Below are 21,445 nucleotides of genomic sequence, written 5' to 3'. Positions count from 1 at the left end.
TCCTTGTAGAAGGTTAAATATTAACTTGGAAATCACTCTTGTGGTTTTGCATGGGTAAGAAACGTTCTTGCTAGATACCCATAGCAGCCACGTAAAATTTCTAACAACAAATTAGAGGACGTCTAACTTGTTTTTGTAGGGTATGAATGTGATATGATATGGCCAAAGACATGATGATGTATATTTGATGTATGAGATGATCATGTTGTAATAGTTAATATCGACTTGCATGCCAATGCTATGGCAACCGGCAGGAGCCATAGGGTTGTCTTTAATTTTTGAGCGCTAAATGATGCTTTACTTTATCGCTAAATTAGTAGGAATAGTAGTACAAGCATAGATGGCGTGACAACCTCGATGGCAGCACAATGATGTTGATCATGGTGTGGTGCCAGTGACGATGGAGATCATGTTGGTGCTTTGGAGATGGAGATCAAAAGCACAAGATCATGGACATATCTTGTCACTTATGATTTGCATGTGAGGTTAATCCTTTTTATGCACCTTGTTTTGTTGGGGAACGTTGCTTGGGAAACAATTTTTTCCTACGCACACGAAGACCTATCATGGTGATGTACATCTACGAGAGGAGATTAGATCTACGTACCCTTATAGATTTCTAAGAGGGAAGCATTAAGAAATGTGGTTGATGAACTGGTACAGCTTCATGATTCAAATCACCGTCGTCCCACGATCCGTTCCGATCTAGCGCCAAACGGACGGCACCTCCGCGTTCAACACACGTACAACTCGATGACGATCTCGGACTTCTTCATCCAGCAAGCAAGATGGAGAAGTAGATGAGTTCTCCGGCAGCGTGACAACGCTTCGGTGGTGGTGATGATCTACTCCTGCAGGGCTTTGCCCGAGCTCCGCAGAAATCCAATCTAGAGGTAAAACTATGTGGAATAGGTTTGAGTTGCACGTGGCAAAGTTGTGTCTCAAAACTCCTAAAACCACCAGTATATATAGGAGGTGGGGAGGGGCTAGCCTTGGGGCATAAGGGCCCCAAGTGTACGCCCGTCCGAAGGGTGGAGGAGGACTCCTCCTCCAATTCGGTTTGGGAAGGAGGAGTCCCCCTCTTCCTTCCCACCTCCCTCTTTCCTTTTTTTCTTCTTTCCTTTGGTATTTTTGCTTGTGGCGCCATAGCCCTCTTGGGCTGGCTCCACCATCCCACTAAGGGCTGGTGCGCCACCCTAGGGTTACTGGGCTCACTCCCGGGTGGGTGGGCCCCTCCCGGTGAACACTCGGAACCCATTCGTCACTCCCGGTACACTGTCGTAAATGCCGGAAACTTTCTGGTGACCAAATGAAACCATCCTATATATCAATCTTCATTTTCGGGCCATTCCGGAAACCCTCGTGACATCTGTGATCTCATCCGGGACTCCAAACAACATTTGGTAACCACACATATAACTCAACTATACTAAAACATCATCGAACCTTAAGTGTGCACACCCTGCGGGTTCGAGAACTATGTAGACATGACCCGAGACACTCCTCGGTCAATATCCAATAGCGGGACCTAGATGCCAATATTGGATCCTACATATTCTCCGAAGATCTTATCGGTTGAACCTCAGTGCCAAGGATTCATATAATCCCGTATGTCATTCCCTTTGTCCTTCGGTATGTTACTTGCCCAAGATTTGATCGTCCGTATCCGCATACCTATTTCAATCTCATTACTGGGAAGTCTCTTTACTCGTTCCATAATACAAGATCATGTGAATTACACTTAGTCACATTGCTTGCAAGGCTTGTGTGTGATGTTGTATTACCGAGTGGGCCCCTAGATACCTCTCCGTCACACGGAGTGACAAATCCCAGTCTTGAGCCATACTAACTCAACGGACACCTTCGGAGATACCTGTAGAGCACCTTTATAGTCACCCAGTTACGTTGCGACGTTTGATACGCACAAGGTATTCCTCTGGTGCCAGTGAGTTATATGATCTCATGGTCATAGGAATAAATACTTGACACGCAGAAGCAATAGCAACAAATGACACGATCACATGCTATGTTCATAGTTTGGGTCTAGTCCATCACATGATTCTCCTAATGACGTGATCCAGTTATCAAGTGACAACACTTGCATATAGTCAGAAAACCTTGACTATCCTTGATCAACTGGCTAGCCAACTAGAGGCTTGCTAGGGACATTTTTTTGTCTATGTATCCACACATGTATCTATGTTTTCATTTAGTACAATTATAGCATGGATAATAAACGATTATCTTGAAACAGGAAATATAATTATAACTATTTTATCATTGCCTCTTGGGCATAATTCCAACATGTTTTGCTTAGGACAATGGTAGAATCATAATGTGATCCCTCACTAATTTGAAGATAAAATCATGTTCTCCCCGAGTGCGCACCGTTGCGGGAGTTCGTCGTCCAAGACACCACATGATGATCGGGTGTGGTAGACTCTACATTCACATACAACGGGTGCAAGACAGTTTTGCACACGCGGAACACTCAGGTTAAACTTGTCGAGCCTAGCATGTACCGACATGGCCTCGGAACACAGGAGACCCAAAGGTCGAACATGAGTCATATAGTAGATATGATCAACATGGAGATGTTCACCATTGAAGCCACCTCATCTCACGTGATGATCAGACATGGGTTGGTGAATTTGGATCATGTACCATTCGAATGACCAGAGGGATGTCAATTTGACTGGGTGTTCTTAAGTAATATGATTAATTGAACTCATTATCATGAACATAGTTAAAATGTCATTCCGAATTATGTTGTAGATGATTAGCTTGCGTTGTAGCTCCCTTGTATTTTGATATGTTCCCAGAGAGAGCTAAGTTGAAAGATGATAGTAGCAATTATGCAGACTGGGTTCGTAAACTGAGGATTGTCCTCATTGCTGCACACAAGGCTTATATCCTTAATGCATCGCTCGGTGTGCAACCCCAAGCGTCGTCTGTAGATGTTGCAAACATATGACATACACATTTTGATGACTACATGATAGTCCAGTGTGTCTTGCTTTACGACTTTGAATTGAGGCTCCAAAACGTGTTGAGCGTCACGGAATGTATGAGATGTTCCAAGAGCTGAAATTAGGATTTCACACTCATGCCCGTGTTGAGAGCTGTGAGACCTCTCACAAGATTCTTTGCGAGCAAAGTAAAGGAGAAAATCTCAATTGTTGAGCGTGTGCTCAGATTGTCTGGGTGCTACAATTACTTGAATCGAGTGGGAGTTGATCTTCCAGATGAGATAGTGATTGACATAGTTCCCCAAAGTCACTGCCACCAAGCTACTGAGCTTCATTATGAAGTATAGCATACCACAGATGGAGAAAATAATTCTTGAGCTATTCGTGAAGTTTGACACCGCGAAGGTAGAAATCAAAAAGGAGCATCAAGTGTTGGTGGTTAGTAAAACCACTAGTTTCAAGAAGGGCTAGGTAAAGAAGGGAAACTTCGAGAATGACAAGTTAGTTGTCACTCCAATGAAGAAACCCAAGGTTGAACCCAAACCTGAGACTAAGTGCTTGTATGATGAGGGGAATGATCACTGAGCGGAACTGCCCTAGACACTTGGTAGATAAGAAGGCTGGCAATAGAAGTATATTAGATATACGTGTTATTGATGTGTACTTTACTATTACTCCTAGTAGCACATGGGTATTAGATGCTGGTTCAGTTGCTAAATGTTAGTAACTTGAAATAAAATCTACGGAATAGACCGAGACTAGCTAAAGGCGAGGTGATGATGTGTGTTGAAAGTGTTTCCAATACCATGTCAACGTCTTATCCTTCAAAGATAAAGGAAAGACTTTCTTCTTTACCTCATCCTCAGGCAAACCTGCAAGCTTAAATAAACCACAAACTTCATCTACATAGATCAGATGCAAGTCTGGATGTGAAGATCCATCTCTTGTAAAAGGATTAGCCAGCAGTTTCTCAAGCATACCCGAAGGAATTTCATAAAAGATATTTTTAGTAGGTACCTCAGGTTGAGGAACAACTCCTCATGCTTCCGTTCGTAGTGAAGATACCCCAAACAAACTCCTCAAAGGAACAGATTCCATAGAGACAAGTGACAGTAAATTTCAGCACAGTATATAAATGGTTCCTTACCAATTTCCACTTACCAAAGGCACTTCACTCCCCGGCAACGGCGCCAGAAAAGAGTCTTGATGACCCACAAGTATAGGGGATCAATCGTAGTCCTTTCGATAAGTAAGAGTGTCGAACCCAACGAGGAGCAGAAGGCTCTGGTAAACAGTTTTCAGCAAGGTAATAACTGCAAGCACTGAAAGTAGGGGTAACAAGTGATGGTGTAGTGAGGTGAAACATAGAAAGCAAAAAGTAACAAGTAACAAGTAGTAGCAACGGTGCAGCAAGTGGCCCAATCCCTTTTGTAGCAAGGGACAAGCCTGAACAAAGTCTTATAGGAGGAAAAACGCTCCCGAGGACACACAGGAATTTCTGTCATGCTGGTTTCATCATGTTCATATGATTCGCGTTCGTTACTTTGATAGTTTGATATGTGGGTGGACCGGCGCTTGGGTAATGCCCTTACTTGGACAAGCATCCCACTTATGATTAACCCCTCTCGCAAGCATCCGCAACTACGAAAGAAGAATTAAGACAACGTCTAACCATAGCATTAAACTAGTGGATCCAAATCAGCCCCTTACGAAGCAACGCATAGACTGGGGTTTAAGCTTCTGTCACTCCAGCAACCCATCATCTACTTACTACTCCCCAATGCCTTCCTCTAGGCCCAAGTATGGTGAAGTGTTATGTAGTCGACGTTCACATAACACCACTAGAGGAAAAGACAACATACTGCATATCAAAATACCGAACGAATATCAAATTCACATGACTATTATCAGCATGACTTATCCCATGTCCTCAGAAACAAAAGTAACTACTCACAAAGCATAATCATAATCATGATCAGAGGTGTAATGAATAGCATCAAGGATCTGAACATAAACTCTTCCACCAAGTAATCCAACAAGCATCAACTATAAAGAGTAATCAACACTACTAGTAACCTTACAAGTACCAATCGGAGTCGTGAGACGGAGACTGATTACAAGAGATGAACTAGGGATTGGAGAGGAGATGGTGCTGATGAAGATGCCTCCCCTCCTACGAGAGGAGTGTTGGTGATGACGATGGCGACAATTTCCCCCTCCGGGAGGGAAATTTCCCCGGCAAGATCGTCCTGCCGAAGCTCTAGATTGGATCTGCTCTAGTTCCGCCTCATGGCGGCGGCGAAACCACGAAAAAGCTCCCGATTGATTTTTTCTGGAACGAAACCCTTCATATACCAAAAGAGGGGGGCCAGTGGGCCGTCAGGGAGCCCACAAGCTTGCTAGCCGCCACCAGGGGGTGGCAGCTACCAGGCTTGTGGCACCCTGGTAGCTCCCCTGTGGTACTTCTTTCGCCCAGTATTTTTTATATAATCCCAAAAAATTCCACGTAAATTTTGAGGGCATTTGGAGTTGTGCAGAATAGTGGACTAAGATTTGCTCCTTTTCCAGTCCAGAATTCCAGCTGCCTGAATTCTCCCTCTTCAAATAAACCTTGCAAAATAAGAGAAAAAAGGCATAAGTATGGTAATACAAAGTAATATAACAGCCCAAAAAGCAATAAATATCAACATGAAAACATGATGCAAAATGGACGTATCACCTATCACCCTTAGTCCAGTGGTCAAGTAGAGCTAAGCAATAGAGAGATTAAACTAATTCTGCAAAAGACTGTCAACAGGTCTAGAAAGAATTGGTCTAAGAAGCTTGATGATGCACTGTGGGCTTATAGAACTGCCTATAAGAATCCCATGGGCATGTCTCCGTACAAAATGGTGTACGGTAAAGCATGTCATTTACCTCTTGAGCTAGAGCATATCGTTAGAGATCAACTTTGATTTCAAACTTGCTGGTGAGAAGAGGTTATTTGACATTAGCTCGCTTGATGAATGGAGAACTCAGGCATATGAAAATGCCAAGTTGTTCAAAGAAAAGGTTAAGAGGTGGCATGATAAAATGATTCAAAAGCGTGAGTTCAATATAGGTGATTATGTCTTGCTATATAATTCTCATTTAAGATTTTTTGCAGGCAAGCTTCTCTCTAAATGGGAAGGTCCTTACATTGTTGAGGAAGTATATCGTTCCGGTGCTATGATGATCAACAACATGGAAGGTAATTGTCCGAGAGTGGTAAATGGGTAGAGAATCAAGCATTATATCTCAGGTACTCCCATAAATGTTGAAAGCAATATTATCAATACCATAACTCCGGAGGAGTACATAAGGGATATTTATCAGCCTGTTTCAGACTCCGAAAACAAAGAGGTATGTGATTCGGTAAGTAAACAGACTCCAAAACTTTTCCAGTAGGATTTTTCCTCTGTTTTGGAATTTTTAGAAAAATAGAAAAATTTAAAGCAGTCCGGAAAGCGCACGAGGAGGCGACAAGCCTGCCAGGCGCGGGCTACCCCCCTGGCCGCGCCTGGGGGGCTTGTGGCTACCTCGTTTGCCTCCCGGACTCCATTTTCTTGCGGAGTACTCCTTCTGGTCTGAAAAAAATCATTATATATTCTCCCGTAAGGTCTAACCCTCGTATCACGCAGATTTCCTCTGTTTTCGTTAGAGCCTGTTTTCTGCCGCAGATTTAGGGCAAGATGTCTTCTCAAGATTCAGGGGAGAGAACTATGTGGCTGATTACCTTGCTAACCCCAAGGTCTATGGGGACTTGGATCCTTATGGCTGGACCACTGATGAGGAAGAAGATTATGACCCCAAGGGGAAGGAACAAACAAGTTCCGATGAGGAGGAGGCTCCTCTACCTCAACTTGGACACACGCATGTGGAGTTCAAGAAGTCGAGCCTCCCTGACTCAAGGAAGAAGCCTAAGACTTTGTTTATCCCTTCTCGTTTCTTGCAGGAGAGTAAGCAGGATTATGCCAAAGGGTGTTGAGGCTTGAAGAGGAAAATGATGATCTGAGGGAGCAGAATTGTATGCTCAAGTTGAAATTAAACAAGTTCAAGACCTCTGCAACAACTCCACCACCATCACCTCCAAAGGAAGACAACTAAGCACCGGTATGGGCAATCCCCTTGGCTTGTGCCAAGCTTGGGGGAGTTGCCCCGGTATCGTATCACCATCACATATTTTGCCTTTACCTTTGTTTTAGTTTGTTCCTTTTTGGTTTTCTCTTTCTCTAGTAGAATAAAGGTCTTAGTGTTTTAGGCTTGAGTTTTGCTTTGTGTCACCCCCGATGTATTCGAGCTCTTGAGCCATATAATAAAGAGTTTCTTAGTTAACGGCTTTGCCTCATGCCATGATCAAAAGATTGAGAAAGAACAAAAGCATGAAAGATCATGTAATGATCTGATGGGAACTGATGGCTTCACATATAAAAAGAATGATGATTGAAACTTGTTGAGGGTAGACAAACATAGACCTTGGTCATTGTTGCAATTAATAGGAAGTGATAAAGAAGGAGAGGTTCACATATAAATATATCATCTTTGACACCATCTATGATTGTGAACACTCACTAAACTATTGCATGCTTAGAAGTAGATGTTGGACAAGGAAGACAACATAATGAATTGTGTTTGCTTGGTTCCGAACAATGTTATATGACTAGAGATCCCTTAGCATGTGACGATTGCTTCCACCTCATATTAGCCAAAACTCCCGCACCAAGTAGAGATACTACTTGTGCATCCATAAACCTTCAACCCAGTTTTGCCATGAGAGTCCACCATACCTACCTATGGATTGAATAAGATCCCTCAAGTAAGTTGTCATTGGTACAAGCAATAAAAATTCCTCCCAAATATGTATGATCTATTAGTGTGTGGAAAATAAGCTTTGTACAAACCTGTGATGAGGAAGACATAAAAGCGATAGACTGCATAATAAAGTTATTTATCACAGGAGGCGATATAAAGTGATGTTCCTCCGCACTAAGAGGACACACATCCAAACCTCAAAAGCGCATGACAACCTCTGCTTCCCTCTGCGAAGGGCCTATCTTGTACATTTACTTTTTGTCCTTGAAAGAGTCATGGTGATCTTCACCAAATCCTTATTTCGCCTTTATCTTGGATAACGTCATATGCTTGGGAAAGATCTATATTCATATGTCAACTTGGAAGTAAGTATTCATGAATTATTATTGTTGACATTACCCTTGAGGTAAATGGTTGGGAGGCGAAACTATAAGCCCCTATCTTTCTCTGTGTCCAGCTGAAACTTTGATCTCATGAGTACCACGTGAGTTGTAGCAATTGTAGAGAACGAAAAGATGATTGAGTATGTGGATTTTCTTTACAAGCTCTTATTTGACTCTTTCTGATGTTGTGATAAATTGCAATTGCTTCAATGACTAAAGGCTATCACTTGTTAATTCTTGGTAAGGTTCTTGATCCATGCTTTACTTTGTGAAGAAATTGTCACTTTAGCATAAGAGATGATATGATGGTATTGCTGTCTTGATCATGATCATGATGCCTGCATGTTCGTATCTTGTTTTGTCGACACCTCTCTCCCTAAACATGTGAGCATGTTTATTGATCTAGGTTTTCGCTTGAGGACAAGCGAGGTCTAAGCTTGGGGGAGTTGATACGTCCATTTTGCATCATGCTTTCATGTTGATATTTATTGCTTTTTGGGCTTTTATTACACTTCAAGGTACAGTACTTATGCCTTTTCTCTCTTATTTTGCAAGGTTTACATGAAGAGGGAGAATGCCGGCAGCTGGAATTCTGGCCTGAAAAATGAGCAAGTTTGAGATACCTATTCTGCGCAACTCCAAAAGCCATGAAAATCAACGTGGATTTTTTTGGGATATAAAAAAAAATACTGGGCCGAAGAAGTGCCAGAGGGGCGCCAGCAGGAGGCCACAAACCTGCTAGGCGCGGCCTACCCCCCTGGTCGCGCCTAGGGGGCTTGTGAGCTCCCTGCTGGCCCACTGGCCCCCCTCTTTTGCTACAAGAAGGGTTTTGGTCTGGAAAAAATCAAGGGGAGGCTTTTCAGAGGATTCGCCGCCGCCACGAGGCGGAACTTGAGCAGAACCAATCTAGAGCTCCGGTAGGACGATCCTGCCGGGGCAACTTCCCTCCCGGAGGGGGAAACGTCGCCATCGTCATCACCAACACTCCTCTCGTCGGAGGGGACTCATCACCATCAACATCTTCATTAGCACCATCTCATCTCCAAACCCTAGTTCATCTCTTGTAACCAATCTCCGTCTCGCGACTCTGATTGGTACTTGTAAGGTTGCTAGTAGTGTTAATTACTCTTTGCAGTTGATACTAGTTGGATTACTTGGTGGAAGATTATATGTTCAGATCTTTGATTCTACTCATTACCTCTCTGGTCATGAATATGATTATGCTTTGTGAGTAGTTACTTTTGTTCCTGAGGACATGGGATAAGTCATGCTATAAGTAGTCATGTGAATTTGGTATTTGTTCGATATTTTGATGTGTTGTATGTTGTTTTTCCTCTAGTGGTGTTATGTGAACGTCGACTACATAACACTTCACCATTATTTGGGCCTAGAGGAAGGCATTGGGAAGTAGTAAGTAGATGATGGGTTGCTAGAGTGACAGAAGCTTAAACCCTAGTTTATGTGTTGCTTCGTAAGGGGCTGATTTGGATCCACTAGTTTAATGCTATGGTTAGACTTTGTCTTAATTCGTCTTTCATAGTTGCGGATGCTTGCGAGAGGGGTTAATCATAAGTGGGATGCTTGTCCAGGTAAGGGCAGTTCCCAAGCGCCCGTCCACCCACATATCAAACTATCAAAGTAACGAACGCGAATCATATGAACATGATGAAAACTAGCTTGACAGAAATTCCCATGTGTCCTCGGGAGCGTTTTACCTCCTATAGTCCAGGCTTGTCCCTTGCTACAAAAGGGATTGGGCCACTTTGCTGCACCGTTGTTACTTTTTTTACTTGCTACTTGCTATGAATCATCTCACCACATAACTACTTGTTACCGATAATTTCAGTGCTTGCAGATATTACCTTGCTGAAAACCACTTGTCAAATCCTTCTGCTCCTCGTTGGGTTCGACACTCTTACTTATCGAAAGGACTACGATAGATCCCTCGTACTTGTGGGTCATCATCGGGCTCACGACAGGAGCCCACACAAATCTGTTGATGTCCTTGTCCTTGCCTAAGCTATTCTCCCATCACATAATATAAGAGAGTTTTTTACAAGGGAATATGTAGATTCATCCATTTTGCTGCATATTTTACAATGTAGATTCATCCATTTTTCTCCATATGTAGTCTATAGTAAAATTAGTAAAAGGTCTTATATTTAGGAACGGAGGAAGTATGTGACATGGGGGCCCACTTCTTCCAATGATCTCCGATTGTTCACTAGGTATTTGTTGAGGCAATCAGGTGTTTATTTTGGTTAGATTTGTCTTCTTATGTGTTGGGTCTTCAAGCATCTACAACCGGACGTCTCAAACAACCTCTTATACATTTGCGGACGCTCTAACCGACAAGAGAGAAGGAAAAAAAAATAACCCAATCAGACCCCTCATATCATCCCTATACGTTTGGACAGTCCACGAACCCTCATATAAGATTAAATATATGAAGGATGTGAGGGCTCGTGAACGCGCCCGGGCGTGCGTGATGAGTCCGCCACGTAGGATGCGATCCCACTCCGAACTACATTTTTTTTCTTTATTCATTCTTTTCTTTCTCTCTCTTTCTCTTCATCAATCACGTGCAAGTGATCGAACATATGAGGAAAAAAGTAAGAAGTGTGCCTGTGTAGACGGACAAATAAAGGACACGTCTGGTCACTGATCGGACGCGTCCACGAACATTTAGGGTCATATTTACTATGTCCGACTATAGATGCTCTTATGGACTACTAGAAATAAGTTTATAATCGATCGTGCTTTTCCTAACAAACATGTTGACCGTCTGTTCAAATTCTTATTATTTCTCCAATAGTGAAAACTATTGACTAAGGATGGTGACCTGGAGGCTATGGAGCTATTGATCTCAAGTGTTTGTGCCATGGGAAACACTTCCTATTTATAGGCTGAAGAGACTCCAGCGCCAGACTATCCGAAGACCGTTGATCTGATCTAAATCTGACGCTCAATAATTTGCTTTGTTTGTAAATAAAAAATAGAAAAAACGCATCTGAGTAACTACCCGCACGGGGTTGCGTAAATCGCTCTCCCTAATCCCTCCAGAATCCATCGTCCCTAATGGCACGCTCCACCCACAGACCTTTCTCCACCTCACTGGCCCCAGATCCGCTTCTTTGCCCGCATCTCTCTCCCTAGGTGACTGTGACCGCCATGTCCATCCTGTTCGTTGCATCACCAGGCTCCGTGGACATTGAAGCGTCTGTCGGAGCACGTACCTCCCGGTACCGGCGAACCAGCAGTGGCGTCGGGTCCTTCCCCCGTCCTAATTCGAAGTCCCCTCTCTTGATCGAAGGTATCAGTTTGCGTGAATCATCCCTATTTCCATCATCGCTTGTCCCCACTCCAAACACATCTATTATTCTGAATTTGTTTTTGCTAATTTATGTGCCTAATTCCACTCGTAGATGTTCATGCTACGCCCATTATTGTGTTGTTGGTTGTCAAATTGGTCTTTCCGGTATTGTTCATCACCAAATCATCAGCAAAACTAGGTGTTTATTTGGTATTTAGTTCTCCAAAGCTCTCGTAGCTATATCATGCAGTTGTAATTATTACTATTCATATGATAACAATTGAGGTAGCAATGTTTTCGTGCTTCTTACATATGAAGCTTTCAAAGTATACCACATATGATTTTGCTGCCTTGACAATGTGCATCAATAGCTCACCATACATTTGTTTCATCACTGCAGTTCACTCCATGGCTTCTTTTCCCTAGATAGCTTTCTTCCATAGTTCAACCAAATTCCATGAAATTTCTAGAACGCAGGTGAGACATCTTTGACTTCTTCTCACCGCCGACTTCCATTCACCGTGGTCATAGCCTCAAGTTGTATGTGCGACATTTACGGTGATGTAGAAGACACAAAGGAGCACAAACATGCCATATTTCCATGCCCTGGGTGGATATCACTCGTGGGTAAGAATTATAAGATAATGATGATGTTCTTCACAGAAGAAAACACTGAGCTGTCATCTAGCCCTAGTTCAAGAAATTTTCAATTTCTGTCGGAAGAAAATTGTATTTTCCTTTGAAGCAGACTATAATATCTTTGTAAGCAATGTTTTGATTGATGTAAAGAAATATATTTTTTGCTAGAATCAATTGAATGTTACACTCGGAAAATAAAATCAGTCGTTTGAAGTGTATGTAAAAAATCATTATATTGTACATATTCATTTTACTATGTCGAAGCAACCTTCTGCTCGCATGGAAGCAATTTCTCTGCACTCATGTGCTACAATTACAATTTGTCCACAAGTGTGCTGCAATTATCTTTTTTTCCTACTTCATACGACTGGGTCCATGCTTTACTAAACACACACTTCGATTACAAGTCTTCTCTCCTTCATCCAACTTTTTTTCATCTTTCAATGGTTGTGTGCTCCAAATTCAATCATCAGAGCCTGTCACATTGAAGACATCACTTGCGGGTTCATGTCTCACCTTCGGTCGGCAATGACTAGTGCTGGCTTGTTTAATACATAAAGCATGTAAGAAACACAAGTATTGCAGAGGGTGTCTGATATGACAATATAAGAAGCAAAGTGATGACAAGGATGAACCAAATATTTAGGCCATTGAAAACATGTTATATGGATAAATAAAGCATGTTAATTTTCAGTCAACATGGAAGCAAATTTCAATAGGTAAGGAAGCCGATTTTCATATCGACGGAAACAATGATTTGGTGCATCGAAAATAAATTAGTACAGTAGAAACAAATATTTTCGGCGTTGCTTTGGTTACAATGGAAGCATTTTTTGTTAATATTAGATAAAATTGACTTCATAAGGAAACAAACTACAGGTTCAGAAGCTTAATTTAGAATTGATTTTCTGAGATGTGTATTGCATCCTAGAATTATTGATCTGTTTCCTCAAATCACGTGATGTGTTGGCAGTTGTGGGTTTCCTCCAATCCCGTACGTAACAAATTCCTTGGCGCACGTCCCATGCCCATGCTATCAATGCTCTGCAAGCTTCTGATGGATCACGAGGGATTGGTATCGGATCGACGGTCAACGATTAGTCTGTTAAAATGAAAAGCATCAGTAGTCTAATGTCTAGCACTGCCCACCCCTCCGTTCCTAAATATAAGACCTTTTAGAGATTGCACTATAAATTACATACGGATGTATATAGACATATTTTATAATGTACATTCATTCATTTTGCTCTGTATGTACTCCCTCCGTTCCTAAATATAAGTCTTTGTAGAGATTCTACTAAAGAACTACATACAGATGTATGTAGACATACTTTAGGGTGTATATTCACTCATTTTGCCTTGTATGTAGTCACCTAGTGAAATATCTTTAAAAACTTATATTTAGAAACGGAGGGAGTAGTCTCCTAGTGAAATCTCTAAAAGGTCTTATATTTTGGAACAGAGGAAGTAGTTTTTTAACAGGACCTCTAAAAAATTTATATTTAGGAAGGAAGTATACCTTACTTGAGGATTTGAAGTTTACATGATCATACACAAACTCCGAGGGCAAAAATATACACGTAGGAGTACACGATAAGTTCAAAGCAACCAGAAAGACACGCCAGAACTCTTGTGACAACGCTACAATCACGGTATGAGTTCTACTGCATGACATCGCTGGAACGGGCAGCAAAACTGCCGTTGCAAACCTTTTTTGTTTTTTTTGAAACCTCCGCTGCGAACTTAGATATGCTACTAGTCGGAAAATACTACAGCAAAGGTGTCCGTGCGGTTGCTACGAACGGCACGGATGAGAAAGAGGCCGGATGGCTTCAGAAATAGGGGAAGCGCCCCATCATGGCCGGCGGCGAGCTGGACTCCTTGCAGAGGGAGTCGAGCTTCCACCCGGGCAGGGAGACGGCGCCGGGACGCTCCTTGCTGGCCGGGGAAGGCGAGCCCGGGCTGATGGGCTCCTTGCTCACCGCCTTCACCGCGTCGACGGCGCCACCGCCACCGCCACCGCCCGCCGCCGGCCTAGGCGCCGGGACGATGGTTATCTCCGGCGTCCGGCTGCTGCTCCCTTCCATCTCCCCGCTTCCTATGCCGTAGATGAACCTGGAGGATTCTCTTGCGTGCGTTCGAAGTGTAAAACTGGTGTGCTGCACCTGCTACCTTGAGTGCGATCTGCTTGCCTATGCCATTTTTATTGAGAGGTGGAGATGGCGATGTTTTTCTTTTCTAACAAACAATACTGATTCTTTATTGTTGGGAACGGATAAGATCAAGGCACGGTCGAATAAGACCACGACATCGTCGTCATTCGACTTGGAATTATTTCTCTATACATTGATGAGCTGATAGTGGACCTCGACAAAGACCAGTGGCCTCACCTACGTGGTTGGTTTAACCTACCCCTTTCGTAATTATCTTGTGAATTTATTTTTCATGGATACACCATCCCGTAATTGTCCAAAAAATATCTTTCCTGTGATCACTTGTCATTATAAAGGAAAAAAGCAACAAAAATTCCATTTCCCTGGTCTATACTCTGAGGATTCTCATGTAAGAAGGGATGAAGACATCTTCACAGAAGTGTGATCATTCTTACAGTCACGAGAAAACGAAATGGCCGCCAAAATTTTCATTATCATGGCCCCTACTCTACTCCAGGTTCTCCTGTTAAAGCCTAGACATGAGTAACAGGTATGATTCACCCTGACATACATCTACAATCTAGTCCACCAATAACCAAACCAGATAAAGATCAGCGCGATCGGGTCACCCTCTCCTTCAGCTATCCAAAAAAGAAAATACAGTGAGCACTTGAACAACAGAATCCGCAAACAGTCTGTCATAAGCCGAAAAGATCGTTGGTGCCAAAGATGGATCCACCAAACTGCCTGGTGTTCAAGTCTCCACCATCCAAGGCCGACGGGAACCTGTCGAGCCACTGGGTCAGGCTCGGGCCATCCGAATCCTCCACCCACGGCGAGGTCATGTCGATATCGTCCAGCGCGATCGGGTCACCCTCTCCTTTCTTCTTCGTCGTCGTTTTGGAGTCGGAGTGGAGCATGAGATTGTAATGCACAAAGGCTTGGTCAGCCAGTGCCTCCTTGTTCAACTTGTTGCGCTTTTCGGAGTGGCTCTGGAGGATGATGCTCCAGTCCCTTTGGAAGGTCAGGGTGCTGCAGACCTGACTCACTATTCTGACGGCACAGTGTTGTAATGCTGGCGCTGAATCGCCATATTGTTCCCACCACATCCCTGAGAAGCAAAAAGGTCAATGGAATACATCCAGAGATTTCGGTAACAAAAAATACTACATCCAGATTAAGGGAAATGGAACAGAGCGTCGTGATCGTTCATGGAAGACAGATAAGGTGACTTTTCAGCAACTTCAACTAATATCGCTAAACTGGAACCACGATTATGGAGTGCAAGAAATAAGTGTCAATGTATCTGGTGCTTAGAGGTGCTCAAAACGCAGCAGCACTCAGCAAATATTTGAAGTACAAAACTTTAGAGCAAAAGGGATAAACCTGGGGAGGTGTTGTTGCGGGCCTCTTTAGCAATGTTAGAGGCGAACATTCCTTGTGCCTTGCGGAAAGCATGCAGTTCTGAAGTGATACCATGCCTTTGGTCAGGGGCTGTAAGCACTTTATCCAGGACATGGTAGAACTCCTCCTTGATACTAGTGAAAAATTTGACTTCTGGATTATACTGGATGCTTGGGTTCAGAAAAGCAGCTGCTGAGTGAAGATGTGAATGCAGCTCCACCTGCCATTTTTGCTCCACAATATCCAGAAATGACTTGCATTTGCCTTCATCCATTATGTAGTATGTTCTAATAGAATCCATCACCTTTGTCATAGACTCGTATATATAACCAATGGCAGCCTTGCCTCCTGAGACATCCCTCATGACCCTCAGTAGAGGTTCTGAAACAGCCGCTATCTCTTCGACTGCTCGCCAGAACTCATCGTCATTGAGGATCTCAACGCAGGAAATACTTAGAGATCTATTTGCATATGAAGAAGATACATAGTCAGAGCTGTGAAACATTTGCTTCAGCTTTAATCTGTGCTTCAACAGTGACTGCAGAGTGAGGAAATCTGAAACAGACTTTGTAATCCCTGAGCAAACAAGCTCCTGCCCAGCCATACACCTCCTCATAAGATCAAGAATCCAGTTGTTGTTGTAGACAAATCGTGTGATTGTTTGTGCTTGGCATATGCATTGGTTAACCCAATCAATCTTGGAAAATTCATCCAACATTGAGTTTACACAAAATGAAGCGCAAGGAGACCAGAAAATGGTGTTGTAGTTCTGCATGATGAGTTTATCAATATTACCGTAGTTTATGTTCCTATCACTAATAATCTGAACAACATTATCTGGACCAACTTCCTGAATCACTTCATCAAAGAGCTCATACATCCCTCTGTGATTTTTTATGTGTGGAGAAGCATCTATTGTTTTGAGGAAGAATGTCCCTAGTGGAGAAGAGACAGAGAAGTTGATTAGGGCTTTCATTTTGTTGTCAGTCCATGAATCGGCTAATATAGTACAGCCTGTAGTCACCCAATCCTTTTTGATCTCTTGTGTTCTCTGCAAAATCTCTGACTTGAGCTTTTGAAGCCATTTTGTTCTCAAAACATCGGCTGATGGACCTTGGGATTCCTGTCCAACAAGTGTCTCCATCATATGCCTGTATGAAATGGAGTCTGCAATACTATAGTCCAACTTATTCTCAAAAAAGAATTCCGCAATGCACCGTTCCACTTCCAATCCTGAAGCCGGACGGGGCTTGGTGACAGCACTGGATAGTCTAAGTACCGGAGCAGGCACTTCCAGGCCAAGGAGCTGATTCGGCTCGAATGCAGGAATAATAGCAGGCGAAGCAGGCAGCCCTGGAGATGATGGCTGAGATGGAAGTTCACGTGTTCTTTTCGGAAGCACCGACAATTCAGCAACACGTTTCCTCTTGAGAAGCTCGAGCTCCCTGTGTGATTCCTTGGCTTCTATGAGAGCGATCACCTTTTCCCTGACATCATCCGTCACCTTGACGCAAGGGTTGACGCCTTTGCTCGGAATTTGAGATAGATGAAACTTGAACCTGCTTATTCCGCCATTGATAACCTTCTGGCAGAATCTGCACCGGACCCTGTTCCCGTCCAGCTTGTCGCCGTACTCCCAGCAGGCATCCTTCTCCCGCACTGAAGCAGTATATAGCAAATGATCACAAAACAGAAATTCAGCACACCAACGTTTGTCATCATAGGAAAGATTCAAGTTATAGATGGTGCAACTGAGAGAAGGAACAATACTTTATGGCGCAGGAGGCTGGAGGTGACTTCAAGTTGATATCTGCAGGCGAATTAAAGGTATAGATTACTGAGGCCTGCTGCTTATGATGTAACTGAGTAATCTGGGTAACTAGGAACTGGATGCATTGCAACTAGAAGCTCAAAAAGCGAAAGAGGACATCTCAGTGTGTAACTGTGTATGTAACTATGTGCGACACAACAAATTCAATGTTTCTTCATTCATTAACGTCCCCAAAGTTTTGTATACCTATCAGTGGAAGTTTGAGAATGCATGCCACAATCATGAGCTTCCTGTTATCTCTCATACTGCCAGATACCATGAGTATATATACTCCCTCCGTTCCTAAATATATATATCCTTTTAAAGATTTCACTACAAATTACATACGAAGCAAAATGAGCGAACCTACACTTTAAAGTATGTCTATACATCCATATGTAGTTCGAAGTGGAATCTCTAAAAAGATTCATAGTGGTATCTACACTTCAAAATATATCTATACACATCCATATATACTGTAGTTTGTAGTGGAATCTCTATATACATCCATATTTAGGAACGAAGGAAGTAACAGATTGCACGAGACGTACAGGGAATAATCCCTGTTACAACCTTTCTCCATAATGGCCTGATGTCGCTGATTACACGGGAGCTAAATACGTTTCGCATCTACACACGCACCCTGAGGCCGTATGTACCGCTGCTCTGGCAATTCATCAGCCAGAGTATCAGCAGCGGAAATGGAAACAACAACAATTCCTTTGATTTCTTCCCCCCATTTGTTCCCTCGGACCAACCCAAACTTCCTGAACAGTTCAAGTTTCCAATACTGCAAAAGGGTTATGTACCGCTGCTCTGGCAATTCATCGCTCCGACTCGCGAGGAATAATCTACTACTACTTGAGGAATAAAGCGAGATCCGGCTTCTTCAAGCTTGCTCGTGTAGATCGCGGAAGGAGACGGGGGAGCTGCTAACCTGAGCTTCGTGGAGCGATTTAGCTTGGGGTATTTCTCTTCTCTTCTCCCCGATTTATCGTCTCCTCCTGGTCGGGGAGGAGGCCGCCGCCGCGTCGCGAGCGGAGCCGCGCTGCCGTGGGGGAGAAGAGCGTGCGAGATGTCTACGCTTGGGGGATGCCGTGGGCTGCGGGTACGCAACGCGAGATACCACGATATGGGTCTGAGAAAAAATAATACCACGAGATGGACTAGCACGTCTCGTCCCCGTCTGCGGACGATTTCACTATTTTAACATTTTTTTCTAACTTTAACTTGATCCGACCCCGTTTGTAAAAAAAATTATCGAATTTGATCCTTTTTCTACCGGCATACACATTTTACTGTTATTCCCTGTGAAAGTAGGGTTTGGGTCAACGGACACGGCGTCGTTTGACCATGCTAACGTGGATAAATGGCTACCGTCACAAGAAATGACGGCACGGTGTGTACCGAGTGGTGGTAGGGCATGACGGTGGTGGTAGGCATACACACCCTACCGCCATTATATGTGGCGGCGGCCACTTATCCACGTTCGTGGGGTCAAACAACGTCGTCTGTGTTGACCCGGACCCTGCCGCCACACGAAGTGGCGGTGGGACGTGTATGCCTACCGCCACAACGGGTGACGGTAGGAGAAGGGTCAGATTCAAAAAAAACTCACAAACGGGGTTAGATCGGGATAAACTATACCAAAAGGGTCAAAACAGTGAAATCGTCCCCCGTGTGTTATGGAGCTCGAATTGAGCAACAATGGCATCTTCAACGATATGCGTGTCCTGAGAGAAACTCCAACTCCAACCGGTCGATCCAACTCACCGACCCAAACGGACGCGCTTTGGCCGTCTTTTGTCCGTTTGAATCGGCTTGTCCGCCTTCTTTTGTAAATGAATCATTGGTGCATTCAACAAGGTGACTCATTTTTCGTCCGTATAGAATAGTTTTTTTCTAAAAAAGGCACGATCACAAATCATGCGAGCGGCCATGTCATCGCCAAGAGTTCACGCCGACGATATGTCAGCGGCCAGCATACATATGTCATCCTCCAAAAAGTACGTCGTAGTTCATGCTAGGCACACATGCTAGGCACACTTCGGGCTTACGTCGCGGAGGCGACGAGGGCAATTTGGAGTACGGGGATCTTCCCCCGCGAAGAACTCACGCCTCCGGCTCCCGAGGCGCCTCCCCTCTCGCCACCGGGGCTGGCGCCCCCGCCACCCAGGATGAGCGGGACGCTCGCCGGCATATCATCGCCCTCGCCCATTCGGCCCTCCTAGAGGAAGACGGGCCCGTCGGTCCGGCATGCTTCGGCCCCCGGATCCGAGGGGAGCCATTCCCCCGAGGTTTCACCCTGCCTCGGGATACGTCGAAATACAACGGCACGACCAAGCCAGAAGACTGGCTGATCGACTACACCACGGCCGTAGGCATCGCCAGGGGCAACAAGCGCGTAGCGGTTCGCTACGTGCCACTCATGTTGGCCGCTCGGCCCGGACTTGGCTTAACAGCCTCCCGGTCGGCAGTGTCAACTCTTGGGTGGACTTCAAGGAGGCGTTCGTCCGCAACTTCACCGGCACCTACAAGCGCCCTGGCCGGCCCCGCGAGCTGGCCATGTGCGTCCAGAAGGCCGACAAACCCCTCCGCGACTACATCACCCGATGGACTGAGCTCCGCAACTCCTGTGAGGGGGTGCATGAGGTACAAGCCATCCAGTACTTCATCGACGGATGCCGAGACGGCACCCTCCTCAAGCACAAGCTCATGTGCGCCGAGCCCACCTCTCTGGCGGTGCTTATGGCCAAGGCGGACAAGTACGCCACGGCCGACTCTGCAATGCGCATCAAGGTGACCGCCTTGGACAAGGTTGTGCCTGCGCCGACTACTCCTAAGCCAGCTGGGGACAACCGAGGCGGCCAGAACAACTACAAGCGCAAGGCAGACCAGATGGATCCCCGCTCCAACAACAAGCTGGTGGCCAATGTGGAGGGCGAGGCGTCGGCTTCTCAAGCCGGCCCTCCATGAAAGCGTCGCAATCAGGGCAACCCCAACTGGCTGCCCAGGCAGACCCTCGAGCAGCTGCTCGACGCCCCCTGCAAGATACATTCTGGGGCGATGCCGTCTACCCATACCCTTTGACAGTGCAGCATCGCACGCCGGTTGTCACAAGGGGAGGGCCTGCCGGCTCCTCCAGGTGCGCAGGCGGCGCCCCGTGCACCGGCTCCCAATCACGCCCCGTTTCCGCCGCCACCGCCTCGCGATGACGGTCCTCACCCTAACGACTATCCTCATCAAGACGGAGCATTCGTCGTCTTCACCAGCGAAGGCGACGACAAACACAACCTGCGCCAAAGACGGCGCGAGGTAAACGCCATTGTCCCCCCGGTTCCCCAGTACATGCATTGGTCTGACAAACCAATCACATGGAGCCGGGTGGACCATCCTGCGGTGATGCCCAACCCGGGGTCATACGCACTCGTCCTCGACCCCACCTTCACCTCCAAAAGGCTCACCTGCCGATTCTCCCGGGTGTTGGTCGATGGCGGCAGCAGCATCAACATCCTCTACCTCGACACTCTCATCAAGCTCGGGCTTAAGGAGACGGACGTCCTGCCAACCAGCACTGTCTTCCATGGCATCGTGCCTGGGCAGTCATGCTCGCCCATCGGCAAGATCCAGCTGGACGTCCTCTTCGGCGACAAAGCACACTTCCGCCGAGAGTCCATATGGTTCGAGGTAGTGGACCTCAGTAGCCCGTATCACGCGCTGCTGGGAAGGCCGGCTCTGGCCAAGTTCATGACTATTCCCCATTATGCCTACCTGAAGATGAAGATGCCGGGTCCCAAGGGCATCATCACTGTTGTTGGTGACTACAAGAAGTCGCTCGAGTGTGCCCAAGATAGCAGCCGCCTCGCCGACGCCTTGGTGATTGCTGAGGAGAAGCGGCAGATCGACCGGCTCGTGGCCCAGGCTACCGAGCAGCCGGCGATTCC

At 45.2% G+C, this 21,445-nt stretch overlaps 2 protein-coding genes across 3 annotated transcripts; both read right to left on the bottom strand.

Annotated features, from left to right (window-relative positions):
* Window positions 1-13,658: 13,658 nt before the first annotated feature.
* On the bottom strand, window positions 13,659-14,434 carry LOC123443194. The gene has a single exon (XM_045119492.1). It carries the CDS (start codon window positions 14,219-14,221, stop codon window positions 13,967-13,969), a length of 255 nt encoding a protein of 84 aa, XP_044975427.1. The 5' UTR covers window positions 14,222-14,434; the 3' UTR covers window positions 13,659-13,966.
* A 263-nt stretch (window positions 14,435-14,697) lies between these two features.
* Window positions 14,698-18,588, bottom strand: LOC123443193. 2 transcript variants are annotated; one of them, XM_045119490.1, is made up of 4 exons: window positions 18,439-18,588; window positions 17,462-17,501; window positions 15,674-17,350; window positions 14,698-15,398 (listed from the first exon to the last, which is right to left on the bottom strand). In XM_045119490.1, coding segments are annotated over exons 2-4 (2,091 nt in total). In that variant the 5' UTR covers window positions 17,463-17,501; window positions 18,439-18,588; the 3' UTR covers window positions 14,698-14,985. The 2 variants fall into 2 exon arrangements, with proteins under 2 accessions (XP_044975425.1, XP_044975426.1); XM_045119491.1 differs by lacking the exon at window positions 18,439-18,588 and adding an exon at window positions 18,311-18,415.
* Between the last annotated feature and the right edge of the window lie 2,857 nt (window positions 18,589-21,445).

Source organism: Hordeum vulgare, chromosome 3H (assembly GCF_904849725.1).
Source record: "Hordeum vulgare subsp. vulgare chromosome 3H, MorexV3_pseudomolecules_assembly, whole genome shotgun sequence".
Taxonomy (NCBI): domain Eukaryota; kingdom Viridiplantae; phylum Streptophyta; class Magnoliopsida; order Poales; family Poaceae; genus Hordeum; species Hordeum vulgare.
Note: the sequence above shows the minus strand (reverse complement) of the source record. Positions and strands in the feature narration are given on the sequence as shown.